General features: G+C 44.3%; 1 protein-coding gene across 15 annotated transcripts in view; it reads left to right on the top strand.

Annotated features, from left to right (window-relative positions):
* Positions 1 to 16,470, top strand: part of VPS13D (vacuolar protein sorting 13 homolog D) — a 301,308-nt gene that overhangs the window by 50,772 nt on the left and 234,066 nt on the right. For all 15 annotated transcript variants that reach the window (XM_033922659.1, XM_033922651.1, XM_033922648.1 and 12 more), the window contains 5 exons: positions 488 to 1,504; positions 4,255 to 4,345; positions 8,823 to 8,949; positions 10,881 to 11,061; positions 15,244 to 15,426. In XM_033922659.1, coding sequence (XP_033778550.1) covers positions 488 to 1,504; positions 4,255 to 4,345; positions 8,823 to 8,949; positions 10,881 to 11,061; positions 15,244 to 15,426 — 1,599 coding nt within the window. The remainder of the gene's footprint in view (positions 1 to 487; positions 1,505 to 4,254; positions 4,346 to 8,822; positions 8,950 to 10,880; positions 11,062 to 15,243; positions 15,427 to 16,470) is intronic.

Here is a 16,470-nt window from a genome sequence, read left to right as displayed (position 1 = left end):
TAACCTGCCAGAAACAGCTGTTGAACGGTTAAATTGCTTGTTCGGGACTATCCGCTAGTTTTCAGTGACACTGATCAGTTATCGCTGCTGAAAATGAGCAGTTAATGCTTACGTATAGATCAACTGTTTGGGGGTGTTCTGGGGCAGAGTCAGCACTTAACCAACCAGGAAAACTGCATAAATGGGGCTGCTTAAAAAAAGTCCTATCTTTATGCAGCAAAGATAGGACTGTTAAAGATAATCCCGGCCATATGTTTGCCACCACTACATGGCCCAGGACGAATGCTGTCAACAAAATGTTCACTGCTGCTGGCTGAATATATACCCCTGATTTATATATCAAAATATTTTTCAATTTACAATCTTTTGGTTTTATAAATGACTGTGCCAGATCTCAGTATAATATCAGAGCTAAATTATACATTGTTCTTATTTTTGCATTGAAGAGTCAAGAAATACATCTTACTTGTGTTCATTTTTATTATAGGTTGTGTTAGCAAAACATGTTTATGAGCAAGTTTTGCAGACACTTGATAATCTGATCTACAGTGAAGATGTGAATAAACTGTCCATGAGTTCTACTTCCTGTACAAGTCCTAGACTTCTCTCAGCACCCTTTCTTTCCTCAAGGACTGAGCAAACAAACGGACTGTTTGGTCATACCAGCTTGACATTAGCTTCCAACAAGTCCATTTCAGTTCAGGAATCTACATCTTTCACCCAGATCAATGCATACTTTAGTATATCAGAACTCCAGGTTCAGTTAAGTGGAGATCTCACCCTTGGTGCACAGGGTCTTGTCAGCTTAAAGTTTCAGGATTTTGATATTGAGTTCAATAAAGATCATCCTCAGACCTTATCTATACAAATCACTTTACATTCTCTACTGATGGAGGACCTGCTGGAGAAGAATCCAGACTCCAAATACAAGAACCTAATGGTCTCCCGAGGAGCGCCCAAGCCATTTAGCCTCGCTCACAAAGAATATCTTTCCCAGTCTTGTCCTTCTGTATCCAATATACAATATCCAGAAATGCCACGCTCCCTTCCTTCTCACATGGAAGAAGCACCAAATGTCTTCCAGTTATACCAAAGGCCAGTTTGCACATCCCACAAAAGACAAAAAGAAGACAGAGACTCGGAGTATTTGCCGACCCCACCTCCATCTCCATCTTCAAATCAATCCAGGACATCTTGTGGAAAAAACAACTTTGATGATTCCTTGGTTCACATAAATGTGTTCTTGGTGGACAAGAAGCATCCTGAATTTTCTTCCTGCTACCAAAGGGTTAATCGTAATGTTGATATTGATTTTAACTGTCTGGATGTTCTGATAACTCTGCAAACCTGGGTTGTCATCTTGGACTTCTTTGGCATTGGATCTACTGCTGATAATCATGGAATGAAGCTAGATCCTGGAGATGTTCAACATACAATAAAGTCAGGAACAAGTATCTTAACAAGTGCTACCCAGGAACATGTGAACACTAAGCTGGATCTAAAGGTAAACAGGATAGCCCGAGAATACTTTAAACTGGGTTTCTTCAGGACATCCTACATTAAAATTATTTTCTTTACCTCTAGAATCAGAAAATAATAGTAAATATTGAACTAAGGCCAGTACTGGGCAGACTTGCACGGTCTGTGTCTGTATATGGCCGTTAGGTGGAGGATGGGCTGGGGAGGGCTTCAATGACTGGGAGAGTGTAGATGGGCTGGAGTAGGTTTTGACAGAGATTTCAGCAGTTGGAACCCAAGCACGGTACCGGGTAGAGCTTTGCATTCTTGCCCAGAAAATAGTGACAAAATTCATCACCATTCCCGTCCCCGTGGATAACCACGGGAAATCATCTTCATGTCATTCTTTAAGAGAGAGGGAAGAATCAGAGTATAATTGGGCACAACCACTGACCCGCAAACTTTGCTTTGAAGAATGCTGGTGTAGAAGGACCGAGGTTGAAATAGACACTAGAAAATGACATGGGATTATTTCCCGCGGTTATCCGCGGGGATGGGAACGGTGATGAATTTTGTCACTGTGTCATTCTCTACCAGAAATAGCTAAGAAGAAAAAATTTAAATTGAATCAGGTTGGGCAGACTGGATGGACCATTCGGGTCTTTATCTGCCATCATCTACTATGTTACTTTTCTATGTCTGATTGGGGAAACAAATTGAAAGATAAATTGACATTTTGTTTACAGACGGTGAATGCTTGACTAGCCTTGAATCTTGGTAAAACCGAATTGTTATTGGTAGGAAGAATTGAGGATCCTTTATGGCCCAAGGTGGTTGAAGTGGATGCTGTAATGCTTCCATTTCGAAGGAAGATGAGTCTTAAGGGGCTGGTTAGATTAAATTTTACCTATAAGAGAGCAAGTGTTTACTGTTAAATCTTTTTTTTTCACCTGCAACTTCTTAGTAAATTGAAACCAATGTTATCACCTTATGATTTTCAGTTTGTGGTCCAAAGTATGGTGTTACAGAAGCTAGACTATTATAATATCTTATATTTGGAGATGGTATCACCCAATTGTAGAGTGCTGCAGGTGATTCAAAATGCCGCTGTGCGTTTAATCTATGGTGATTGTAAGTTTGAGCATGTCACCCCTTTGCAATGACTGCACTGGCTACCTGTTAGATCTCGTATAACATTTAAGGTGTTGGCGTTGATTTTCCAGGCTATCCATCAAGGGGTGCCTTGGTACTTGTCACATATTATGATGTTGTATCATCCATATCTATCATTGAGATCCGAGGTGGCAATGCACCTGCTTGTGGATAGGATGCAGCATTTAAAATATGCAAATACCAGAGCCGTGGCCATTTCAGTAGTAGGGGTGAAATTGTGGAACAGTCAGGTTGGACAGTTAAGATTGATCAATGATGTACAGAGATTTAAGAAGTTTTTAAAAACATCTCTTATTTGTAGACACTTTCATTTATGTGGATGATTAGTTATTCTACTGTTTAATATTTTTATGTCACGGATTTTATTTTTTTGTGTGTTTTTTCAAATTTAGTATATGTTTCTGGAATATGCAGAATAGGCATTCAAAATCTGTGGTGGTAATCCCCACAACCAGTCATTTTTTTTTCTGCTTCAGGGTTTCCTCTAACAAGATTCATGAGATGAATTTACATACAGGTAGTCCCCGGGTTAAGAACGGGTTCAATTTTTTAAACCGTTCTTAAGTTGAATTTGTATGTAACTCGGATCCTAGTATTCTTCCTACCTTCTCCACCTCCTTGAGGCCCCTCTTGCATCCCTTTCCATACATCCCACTGTTCCCTCTCCACAACCACATCTAATATTAATCCCTCTCATCCCCATGCATCCTACCTTACTCCTCTCCCACCACCATTTCCAATCTCTCTACCTCCCTATGCCCAAAAATTATCTTTCTATTTCTTCCCCCACCTCATCATCTCTTTCCCTCACTCCCTCCATTCTTCCATCCTATGTCCCAAGTTCATGCTCCCCTCCTTCCCTCCATTCTATGTCCCAAGTTCATGCCCCCTCCCTCCTTCCTTCCATCCTTTACCCAACGATTGTATTCCCTCCCTCCCGAGTCCCAACACACCCCTCTCCCTTTCTCCCATATCCCAACATGCCTCTCTCTCTCTCCATTCTGTGCCCCAATCATATGCCTCCCTCCCGCGGGTGTTTGCCTTCTGGCCCTCCTTCCAGCTGCAGTCATTTGTCTTCACAAAAGCAGTGGCTCCTTTGCATGTTCTGCAGCTGAGCTGTAAGCCTTCCCTCTGACTTTGGAGGAACTTCCTCCAATGTGAGGGAAGACTTCCGGCTCTGCCACGGGACACACGTAGGAGCCACTGCCTGTGGCTTTGTGAAGAGAAACGACTGCAGCTGGACGGAGGAGGGAGCCTGCCAGAAGAAGATAAACACCCGAGGGAGGGGGACATGTACTTGGAGCACAGAATGGAGGGAGGGAGAGAGAGGGATGCATTGGGACACAGGAGGGGGAGGGGCAAGTTGGAACACCGAAAGTAGAACAAGGACCCCCCTGTTCTTAAGTACGAGTCCAACATAAGTCAGATGTTTGTAAAACGGGGATTACCTGTATTCTGAGCTTCCGATGTTATGTATGTTTATATCTTGCACATTAACTGAGGATATACTGAAAACCTGTGTGTTCTCCAGCATGTATAGAAAACCTTGATCTAGACTGCCTGTCTTGTTTGTGTAAAGCTTAGTTTGTTTCTTTAATTTCTTTCTTATTGTTTTTCTGTCAGGTTCATTCACTGTCATTAGTACTAAATAAGACAACCAGTGAATTAGCAAAAGCAAGTGTGTCAAAACTGGTAACACATCTTGAGATGATTGGTGAGTTTCCCATAATAGATATAAGTGAAATGGTGTGGTGGCTGTGTTAGTCCACTTTCCTAGGTAATATAAAGGAAATAAGGTGATACCCTTTTTTTATTGGACTAAATGCATTTTGTGATGAGCTTTTATCTTCGAAAGCTCATCATAAAATGCTTTGAGTTGGTCCAATAAAAAAGGTATCACCTTATTTCCTTTTGTTTGTTGTTTATTTATATTACCATAATAGATATAAATGAACTCTTTATTTTTAAAGAACCTTGTCTACCTGAATGTGCACTGCTTCAATAATTTTGCAAACCCAATTCAACAGCTCAGTGGCAAAGCATCTCTTTTTAAAAAGAGGATTCATTGGATTGAGTTGAGAAATCTTTGAAAAAGTGGAACTGATATTGTCACAAACTTGCAACTCATCAGGGGATCCTAGTTGCCACTGCACACTGAGCAGAGAGTTTCGATGTATTATCAACAATGACACCTTTTCCTGGGTGGTGACTCTTTAATGCAGAACCTGTAGCTATAGTTTGGGTTCTTCCTTCCCAGATGCATCAAATGCACTTTTTTAATATTTTTACATTTCTATTATTGTAAACCGACTGGATACTTGTGGTGGTCGGTATATCAAGCTATAAATAAAAGAAACATTTGGCTGCCCATACTTCTGCTTTGAAAATTATTTCAGGAAACCTGTGCACATACCTATTCAGCTTAACTTTTCAAGGTTTGATTTGCTTTTACATTTTCAAGCTCCTGACCCTCCTGCCCTCTGCCAGGAATGTTCCCACTTACTCCCTCTTCTACGAAACCGCGCTAGTGGTTTTTAGCGCAGAGAGCCGCGCTGAATGGCCCGCGCTGCTCCTGACGCTCATTGAGTTCCTACGAGTGTCGGGAGCAGCGCAGGCCATTCAGCGCGGCTCCCCACGCTAGAAACTGCTAATGCGGTTTCGTAGAAGAGGGGGTTAGGTTAAATTTACATGCATATGACTGTACACTTACTTATAAGTTTACAAGTATATCAGGTGGAATAATTTTAGAATAATCTGTTCCCTGCCGTACCCATGGAAATGGTTTGCGAGGGAAGAGTTCATAATAGGACAAATGGATCAAAGTTCCAAAAAGGCATGCATTTTGTAGAAGCAACATACTTTTACCTAATAGGCATTCATAATTATCTCCAGTAATTGCTCCAAAGATGGTGTAAAGATATGCATGTTCTCTGTACATATTAGAATTTTGCCCAATCTGCTCCTTTAGGAATGACTACATGTAGTGCATGTACTTATTCACACGTATGTGGCCTGCACAATTATATTACATTAAACAATACTTCAATTTATTCTCCTTTTGACTGCTGGTTCAATCCCTGATCTTAAATACCTTATATATTTGGGATCTCTCAAAAAAACCATCAAACGCCTGAGAGTTGTCCAAAATGCTGCAGTCCGTCTCATTTATGACCTCAAGAAATCACTGGCTGCCTGTGGAAGCAAGGGTCATTTTTAAGTTTGCTTGCCTTTGCTTCAAAACCATGACGGGTCAATCCCCAACCTATCTGTCTCACCAATTCGAATTCCCAGGCAAAACTAATACACGCAGTACCTACTTGTTCGCTTTTCCATCTCTAAAGGGCTGCACCTACAAGAGATACCTCGATAGAACACTATCAAATGGAACAAATGTTTAACGAACTTCACCTCAAACGCACTTTCGTACCAAACGTTTAGAAAGTCATTACAAATCTATCTCTTTGACAAATTTTTCTGACCCACTTCAACCTGATGTACTTCTAATACACTTCCAGATAAACCTGACTAAACTTAACATGCCAATGTAATTTTGAAAGTTCGCAGTAATGTCGCTGTCTATATACAGTCTCTTCCCTTGTAAACCGCTTAGAACTGTTTATGGTATGGCAGTATATAACAATAAAGTAATTATTATTATTACATCTGCTTTTCTGCATATAAAACATGCTTTCTGTTATTACCCCCTAAATGACTTGCATTGCTTCATTAGTCATAGAGGATGAGTAGACTGAAAATTCCAAGTTTGTCTATACCCAGTTATTCAATACTGGGATACTGGTGCCAAATATCCAGGTGTTCAGTGGTCGCCAGAAGTTATCTGGGCACTGCCGATATTTAGCATGGTACCCAGGTAAGTTAAGGCAGCTATTGGTCTGGCTTCATTTGCCTGGATAATTATCTGGGTACCAGTACCTGGATAACTACCGTATTTTCGCGGATATAACGCGCACCGTTGTAAAACGCGCACAGGGGTATAGCGCGCATAAATCACGAAGATATGTAAAAAAACTTTTCTATACCGCGCTCAGGCATATAACGCGCATGCTGCCCGACTCTCCTCTGGCCACCCCGACTCTCCTTTCGCTCTCCCCGACTCTCCTCTGGCCACCCCGACTCTCCTTTCGCCCTCCCCGACTCTCATCTGGTTGCCCCGACTCACCCTGACTTTCGGTGCACTGCCCCGACTCTCCTCTGGTTGCCCCGACTCACCGTTCACCCGCCCTGACTTTCGGTGCACTGCCCCGCCTCTCCGTGCCTGTCCCCCTTGAAGTCCTGTCCCCCTTGAAGGTCTGCCTGTCCCCCTTGAAGATCTGCCTGTCCCCCCTTGAAGTCCTGTCCCCATCCTGAAAGCCTGATGCCCCCCCTCGACGTCCGATTCTTCTCCCCCCTCGGCAGGACCACTCGCACCCCCACCCCGAAGGACCGCCAACTCCCCGACAATATTGGGCCAGGAGGGAGCCCAAATCCTCCTGGCCACGGCGACCCCCTAACCCCACCCCGCACTACATTACGGGCAGGAGGGATCCCAGGCCCTCCTGCCCTCGACGCAAACCCCCTCCCCCCAACGACCGCCCCCCCCAAGAACCTCCGCCCGTCCCCCAGCCGACCCGCGACCCCCCTGGCCGACCCCCACGACACCCCCACCCGCCTTCCCCGTACTTTGTGTAGTTGGGCCAGAAGGGAGCCCAAACCCTCCTGGCCACGGCGACCCCCTAACCCCACCCCGCACTACATTACGGGCAGGAGGGATCCCAGGCCCTCCTGCCCTCGACGCAAACCCCCCTCCCTCCAACGACCGCCCCCCCCCCAAGAACCTCCGACCGACCCGCGACCCCCCTGGCCGACCCCCCCACCCCCCTTCCCCGTACCTTTGGAAGTTGGCCGGACAGACGGGAGCCAAACCCGCCTGTCCGGCAGGCAGCCAACGAAGGAATGAGGCCGGATTGGCCCATCCGTCCTAAAGCTCCGCCTACTGGTGGGGCCTAAGGCGCGTGGGCCAATCAGAATAGGCCCTGGAGCCTTAGGTCCCACCTGGGGGCGCGGCCTGAGACACATGGTCGGGTTTGGCCCATGTGCCTCAGGCCGCGCCCCCAGGTGGGACCTAAGGCTCCAGGGCCTATTCTGATTGGCCCACGCGCCTTAGGCCCCACCAGTAGGCGGAGCTTTAGGACGGATGGGCCAATCCGGCCTCATTCCTTCGTTGGCTGCCTGCCGGACAGGCGGGTTTGGCTCCCGTCTGTCCGGCCAACTTCCAAAGGTACGGGGAAGGGGGGTGGGGGGGTCGGCCAGGGGGGTCGCGGGTCGGCTGGGGGGCGGTCGGAGGTTCTTGGGGGGGGGGGCGGTCGTTGGAGGGAGGGGGGTTTGCGTCGAGGGCAGGAGGGCCTGGGATCCCTCCTGCCCGTAATGTAGTGCGGGGTGGGGTTAGGGGGTCGCCGTGGCCAGGAGGGTTTGGGCTCCCTTCTGGCCCAACTACACAAAGTACGGGGAAGGTGGGTGGGGGTGTCGTGGGGGTCGGCCAGGGGGGTCGCGGGTCGGCTGGGGGACGGGCGGAGGTTCTTGGGGGGGGGGCGGTCGTTGGGGGGAGGGGGTTTGCGTCGAGGGCAGGAGGGCCTGGGATCCCTCCTGCCCGTAATGTAGTGCGGGGTGGGGTTAGGGGGTCGCCGTGGCCAGGAGGGTTTGGGCTCCCTCCTGGCCCGATATTGTTGGGGAGTCGGCGGTCCTTCGGGGTGAGGGTGCGAGTGGTCCTGCCGGGGGGGGGATGTATCGGACGTCGGGGAGTCGGCCGGGCAAGAGGGCTTGGGCTCCCTCTTGCTCCGATCGTGGATGCGGGTGCGGGTGGGAGCGCGTGCGAGCGGTCGTTCGGGGTGGGGGTGCGAGCGGTCCTGCTGGGGGGGTGAATCGGGCGTCGGGCGGGGTGGGAACTATGTTTAAAAACTTTTGTATACCGCGCTCAGGCATATAACGCGCGAGGGGTATGCGCGGTACGTAAAATCACGTATAACGCGCGCGTTATATCCGCGAAAATACGGTACTGCTCTGTTGTGCCCTTCCCACCTCCCAACATTTCTAAGGCATTCCTTTGGAACAATAGTACTGAAATCATTGTGGATATTTATCTGCCCTTGGAGTTCTTTTCACAGTGACTTGTTTCTCCTTGTATTGTGCTGCAGAGGGTGATTTAGTCCTGAAAGGAAGTATTGGAAGCATGTCTCTTAGTGACCTGACCACCCATGGAGAGCTTTACAGAGAACGCTTTACGACCAGTGGTGAGGAGGCCCTCATATTTCAGATTCTCAAGTAAGTGGCTGGCATCTGCACCTCACCTTTTTTTCTGAAGAAAGTAATAAGTATTCTCATCCTTCAAAATGCTTTCTAGCGTACTGGAGTTGAGGTCGCTTTACTTCTAGCATGTCTGGCCCTACATATTACTTCGCTATTAACAATTCACAAGAAAAGCTATTTTGTTTCTCTGTCTGTCCATATGCATCTAATTGCAGCTGAGGCCCTTAGTCAAGTGGCTGCACATTCACACCTTAATACAAGAAAGGTTTCAGCTGCACCTTTCAACATGTTCTACCTAATATGTCATGTATATGTGTTACAGATAATGTTAACACTAGAGAAAAGGTCCAATGAGTAATACTCAAGTTTGTCCATCTTCATTTGTAACATTATACATCGCAGTGCATTTTGGGGTCATTTGCTAATGGTTAGCCTGCTCTATCATTGTTGGTGCCAGAAGGCTCATTTTATTGCTTATAACCCTTCCGCCTTTTATTAAGCTGCAGTAGAGGTTCCTACCCCAGTCTGGAGCACTAACAGGGAAATTCTACAACCGGTAGGCGCCCTGCCGATTCCTAAGTTAATTGAAAAATGCCATGGGAAACGGCAAAAAACCAGCAGTGTTGAAGTGCCTACCGATGCCTAAATTAAAGGTGGCTGGCATTGCGGACAGATAGTTGCTTTAGGTTATGTATTTTTTTTGAAGAGTAGGGTTTTCGTTTATTTTTTGAAGGTTTTGTAGTCTGTGGTCGATGACATCAGATTGGTGAGTTGTCTGTCCAGTTTTGCTGCTCTGGTGGCCAGTAGGTTGTCATATAGTTTTCTTCGTTTGACATTTTTGGTTGGCGGGTGTGTGAATAGTATGTGGGTTCTCCCGTGTCTGGTTGATGTGGATTGAGTTAGTCGGTTGTTCCAGTAGGTAGGGCTGCCTCCATTTATAGCTTTAAATAGAAGGCAATGGAATTTGAAGTGTATTCTTGCTTGTATTGGGAGCCAGTGTGAGTCGTGGTATGCCTCTGTGATGTTATTATTTTTACCCACTCAAACCTTTTATTGATTCATGGTGCTATGTCTGTCTTGAGTCAATATCTGATGGTGAATTTCCACAGGTTTCACTCCCTCTGCTCAAAGCACACTATTACATGTTGTTCTTTGATGGTGCAGTCTTGCAATGGAGCGTCCATGTTTCTAGCCTCATGGAGTATCTCGGAGTTCTCTTTGACACCAGCTTGGGGAGAGTCTTCCTGAGGCCCGGGGGCTGAAATTGCAGTCGTTGATTCGCTTCCTAATGGATTGTCATTGCCCTCGGGCACAGGATTTTCTGCAGGTCTTAGGGTCATGGCAGCCTCCCTGGAATTAGTCAGGTGGGCTTGTGCTCACATGAGTCCCTTTCAGTATGCTCTCCTTCGGCGGTGGTCTCCGCAGTTTCAAGATCTGGACTTTCTAGTCACTCTTCAGGGGTTAGTTTGTCGCAGCCTGCACTGGTGGCTACAGTCTTCCAATCTGGTTCAGGGGGGTGAGTTGGGATCAGCCCCAGTGGACAATGCTACTTATGGACGCCAGTCTCCTCGGTTGGGGAACTCAATGTCTTGGTCATTCAGCTCAGGGCAGCTGGTCAGCGGAAGAAACGTCCTGGTCGATCATTGTTCTGGAGACCAGAGCCATTCAGTTGACGTTACTTGCTTTCCAGGTGTTGCTGAAGAGCAAGTCAGTTCGGGTTCTCTCAGACAATGCCACGGCGATGGATTATGTCATTTGTCAGGGGGGAACCAAGAGTTTAACTGACTTGCCCAAGTAGAACATGATGTTAAAGAAAATTAAAAACTCACAAGAAACTACGTTATACAAACATCATATCTCACACTGTTCTTAGGAAAAACATTTAGTTTTATTGTCCTTTTGGATCTGTGACTCTTCATTTTTTTTTTTTTTTATTACTTTCCCAGATATGGACCTCCTGATCCCTTATTACAGAGAGAATGTGATATTCGTGTCAGCCTGCAGATGGCATCGGTGCAGTATGTCCATACACAACGCTTCCAGGCAGAGGTGATAGCTTTCATTCAGCATTTCACTCAGCTGCAGGATGTTCTAGGGCGCCAGAGAGCAGCTGTGGCAGGACAAACAGTAAGCTTCTGTCTTTCCTTTTTGAGAATAGTTAGCTACTTGATATGAGCTTTATGAACAGGTAGAATATTTGTCTGTGCCAAATAGGCAGCGTGATCCACAGTTATGCAGGAGATCGGGATGCTTGGAGCCTGTGTTAACAACCTTGGAGAGGATGGAGGCAGTTCCAGCAATTGGAGTGGAGTAATAGCCTAGGGTCAGAGCAGCAGGCTAAAACTTTTATCCTACTGATGCTTCTTGTTACTCTGGACCAGCTTGTCCTCTGCAAATGAGCCAGATTTTCAGGATATATATGTCTGTGTTCCATATATAGTCATTCGGTGGAGGATGTATTGGGGAGGGCTTCGATGGCTGGAATGGTTTAGATGGCCTGGAGTGACCTTTGATGGAGACTTTAGTAGATGGAACCTAAGCGCATTACCAGGCAGAGCTCTGGGTTTCTGGCCCAGAAATATCTAGGAAAAAGGACAATTTAAATGCAATCAGTAATTTAAAGAGAGAGTACGGTTGGGCAGACTGAGGTCTTTATCTGTTACTAAGAATGAATATGTATGAGAGAGATTTGCATGCCCACTTCTTCCACTGTATGTAAATTTATCTCATGCATATTTATTAGATATCCTGAAAATTTGACTTGATTGCATCCATTGAAGGCTGAACTTAGGCAGGCATGCTTTGGACTAATCAGTTCATCCTTCAATACCTCTGCTACAATCTTAGATTGTGGTCTCACTTGGGACGTGGAAATTTGTTATTTATTTGGATTTATTTACTGCCTTTTCCTTTTTTTTTTTTTTTTTTGTTAAATTCTTTATTCATTTTATAACTTACATCAAGTGTACAGTAAATATCAAACAATTATAATACAACATCACTTGAAAAATCTTCACTAGCATACATCGATAAGATTTAACCCCCACCCCCTCCCAAATTCATATATAACTAATATATACCACCTGAAAATAATATCTTATGACATTCATATATATATTTTTAATGGAAAACCAAGAAACCCCCCTCCCCAAATCCACATGTGTATTAAAATTGGGAAAAGTGTAACTTATTCATTGCTATAATTTAATAATATTGCCTTTTTCAAGAAATTCATCCAGCGTAAAAAAAAAGAAGAAATTCATCCAGCAAGAATAAGCTGGAACTAAGCAATAAAAATATTTAAATAACAGTACATAGCACTGTTCCCTCTAAGCTGAGTGGGAGACCTTCAGCTGCATTCCTTGCCTAAAGGGGATGATGCTTCAATATTGTGTTTTCAATCACTAAGGACAGGTAAGGTCCCTGGAGTCCTGTACAGCTTGCCTGTCCTTCAGTATTCAAAATGTACACTTCTCCCTCCATATCCACAGGGGTTAGGTGCAGAGCTGGACTGCGAAGTGTGAAAAAACGCGAATAACTTCTTGGCCAGCTCTGATCAGCCTCCCTCCTGCCTTCCTCCTGGCATCCCGGACCTTACCTGGTGGTCTAGCGGGCTTTCGGTGCAGGAGCGATCTTCCTATGTTCCTGCCCCGTGCAGAACACTTATAGGAAATGGCTGCCGTGCGCTCCCATAATCTCTCGAGACTACGACTGGAACTCCCCGCACCCATTTCCTATGAGCGATTTGCACGGAGCAGGATTGTAGGAAGATCGCTCCTGCCCCGAAAACCCGCTAGACCCCATGTCATTCTCTAATGAAGATCTCCTATAAGAGCAACAATAGCAAATAAAGGGTTAATAATGATTATGTGGCTAGTGGGCAAACTAGGTGGAGCACGCAGATCTTTTATCTACTGTCATCTACCTATATTACGTTACTATTCATGTAGTCTTTCCTGGAGGCAGAGAATGGACAGAGCAGCGATGGTGTTGGCACTTGTATTTTATAGGAGATGTGCATAGGTGCTGATTCTTATGGGCACATACGTGCACCAACTGCTTTTGAGCTTTTGGAAATGCAGTTTTATAAAAAGACACATGTGGAGAGCTGTGGTGTTGGTAAGGGGGAAAGTGAAAGGTGAGGAGCAGATCATATTCTTGGGTTTCTTTCTTCAGATGACTGATCCTTTTTGGAATTTGTAACCCCAATTGTTTAATCTGACGTCCGATTTTATTTCCACACCACCCTACTCTGCCTCTCAGCTTGCCGGTCAGTTCATTGTAATCTGGTTTCACTAATATGGAGCCGATGAAAGGCATTGTCAACTCTTTAATGATACACAGCTGTAATTATTTAATATCTTCCAGTCTCAAATGACTGCAGATAGTGATTCAAGTTTCAAGTTTATTTAAAATTTCTTATACCGCCCAATCAAACCTTCTAGGCGGTGTACAAAAAACGCCAAAACAAAGCGCCAATTAAAATACAATATAAACAAAGACAAACCAGGGGAAATGACAATTTTTAAAGACATTGACGAACGGGAAGAAAAGGGAAGAAGGGTTAGAACTACAATTGACAGATAGAAAGAGAACATTCAAGGGAAAGAATAACAAAGGGAGGGGGAACTGAAGGTACAAACCTTTCTTGAGTCTAAGTCATCCTTAAAAGGACAGTTTAAGTTACAAAAGCATCAAGGAAGAGAAATGTCTTTAACTTCACCTTAAAATTGGCAAGTGTTGTTATTTTGTGCAAGTAATTTGGGATACTGTTCCAAAGAAAGGGGACACTAACGGAGAAAATTGTAGTCAAGTTTCAAGTTTTATTTTTTATTTTCAAGTTTATTTAATTTTTGATGAATCGCCTATTACAATTTCTAGGCGATGTACATATTATAATTTAGATAGAAGAAACTTACAAAATAAATTCAAATTTCAAATTTATAGTCCTCGTTGTACTGATATGTTTCAATGAGGGAATGGTAAGAAGGTTGTGAGCTGTAGATCTTAAAGTCCTAGTTAGATTATATGGGATAAGTAAGTTATTTATAAATTCAGGCTAGTTATTTGCTCTGGTGATTAGTAAAGAAGACTGTAATGCAGGCTCTTGTTTGACTATTCAAAATTTTATATTTGCATGTAGGATGAAAATCCAGTGCATTTGCTTCTTAGACTAAGAAATATGTTTTTTTATTCCATCCTGCCTACACAGACGGTTTCAAGTTTTCATTTTGGTTTGATGAATCGCTTATTTAATTTACTAAACGAATTACAAATTTTAAAAAGTATAAGCATATACTAATTAATTATTAAATATAATAGGTTAAACTGACAGACTTACAGACTAATAGATACATTAGGAAAGAAGGGTAGAACTACAATTCAATTTTTTAGAGTATAGAAGAAAACATAAATGGAGGCTACAGTGTTCATTCTGACCTTTTCATGTGATGGGGTGAGATTGAGCCTAGGGGGAGAAGGGAGGACAGATGAGTCAGCACAGGCTCCATAAGCTTATACTTTAGATCAGTGTATTGCAAACTGTGTGCGACAGTGAGATTCCGGGTGTGCTGCAAGATGCCAGCTGATTACCTACAGAACGTGCCTCTCGCGGCAGTCGGCCAGCACTTCTCTTCCTCCCTGCACACCCCCACTCCCCTTCCACTGGTGTACCATTTTCAGGTTGAGCAAGCTCAAGGTCCCTCCTAGAGGATCTCCGCGCATGTGCGGATGTCACACAAGCGTATGACGTCATCATGTTGACATCCGCGAATACCCTGAGGCCCTTCTACCGTGGCCCTGAGTTTAGTGTGCCGCGGCTTGAAAAAGTTTGCGACACACTGCTCTAGATCCAGCAACTGAAAAGACCTCGGAGGTGGGGTTCCCTCCATTAGTTGCATCAGGTTTTTGATCTGAGTAACTGGGGGAACAATATAGGAAGCACATTCCATTCAAACCCATGGCAGATTTGGAGTTTGGACTGATGACTTGCCCATTCAAACCTAAGCTCAAAGCAAGTTACTGTACAGTCGTGACCCCATTTTAATAGTGGGAAAACATGCCCGTATCCCCACACCACCTTGCCTGCTATGCCATGGCTGTAGGCCCATGAGTAACATGAACTGTAATGCTGCCGCTATCCACCATCCTGTGTCTCCTTTTTACCAGTTGTGGCCTCAACTAACCATTACATCTACCTCCAAATTCCATAGTAGCTCGCACAGAGCAAAAGGTTGGTTGGGTCAAGACCGTTGTAACCCACCCCGATCTACTGACTGTTTGAGCCAATACTTATTTATATCTTCTTAGGTGACAGATAAAGCTCAGAGAGCATCCCGTATTCTCCTGGATATAGAAGCTGGTGCTCCTGTACTACTCATCCCAGAAAGTTCCAGATCCAATAGCCTGATTGTGGCTAATCTTGGAAAACTAAAAGTCAAGAACAAGTTTATATTTGCAGGTAGCCCGGGTACCTTCTCATTGCAAGACAAGGTAGGAAAAATTCAAGGATCTTGCTCTGTATTTTGTGACTGGAAAAGGGAGCGTAGTTGGGATAGGTATGAATCTATACATATCTTGGAAATGGGGCAGGTCTGCTATAACTTCCATTCAGAGGGAAGGTAGTCTTATCAACATACAGGATCTAAAACCAAGAAAAATGTGTGGAATTAAATGATCTTCGTTACTGTATCTGTAGTAGGTATAAGTGGCAGTTTAGTAACATAGTAAATGTTGGCAGAGAGAATATCTGGATTTTCCAGTCGGCCCAAACCAAGAATCTTCCAGCTTCAACCGAAAAGCACAATATTTCATGTCACTCAGACCCTACCCTTCTTCTCAACTGTGTTCTCCCACTGCCTTAGTGAAAGTGAAGAGCACAGCTAATAAGATGGAGGGGAGAGGGTATGTCACTTAGAAGGAGCTAAGGAACTGCTGGAGTCCTAGTAACATGTGAAATTGGACCATGTCTAGCAAGTTCTTTTCTGTGCTTCTGTTCTTCTCCTCCACCTAACGTCCCCCACCTTTAGTCCTAACCACTGAACCATCGTTTACTTCCCTGCTCTTTCTCTCTCTCGCACCTGAGCAACTAATTTAATGTCTCATACTTATGCTCAGAGCAAAGCAGATTACAGATAACATCCATGTTAAACAGATTTTGATGAACTCGAAAATCATGAACACCTCAATGCCATACCTCCCAGAATACTCTTGCAGAAATGCATAATTGGACATCATACTTTTAAATATTAAACCACTAGATTAATGGCTTTAATAATAATTCTTCTGAGTGATGGCAATACTCAATATTGAAAAAACAACAAACGCCACACTCTCCTCTATCTTGATGTTCTTAATTTCACTTATATCACTTATTAGCAATTAGTTCTCGTATGCTCAAAACATTTGAAAAATAAAAAAAATTTTATTTCAAACTTTCATACATAGTTTCAGCAGCTACACGTCAACATCATATTTCATGTAATGCTCAAGCCTTAAAAGTAGCCAGCCTCCTCATCGGCCTTTGAATTAATCTTC

Source organism: Geotrypetes seraphini, chromosome 15, assembly GCF_902459505.1.
Source record: "Geotrypetes seraphini chromosome 15, aGeoSer1.1, whole genome shotgun sequence".
Classification (NCBI taxonomy): Eukaryota; Metazoa; Chordata; class Amphibia; order Gymnophiona; family Dermophiidae; genus Geotrypetes; species Geotrypetes seraphini.
Note: the sequence above shows the minus strand (reverse complement) of the source record. Positions and strands in the feature narration are given on the sequence as shown.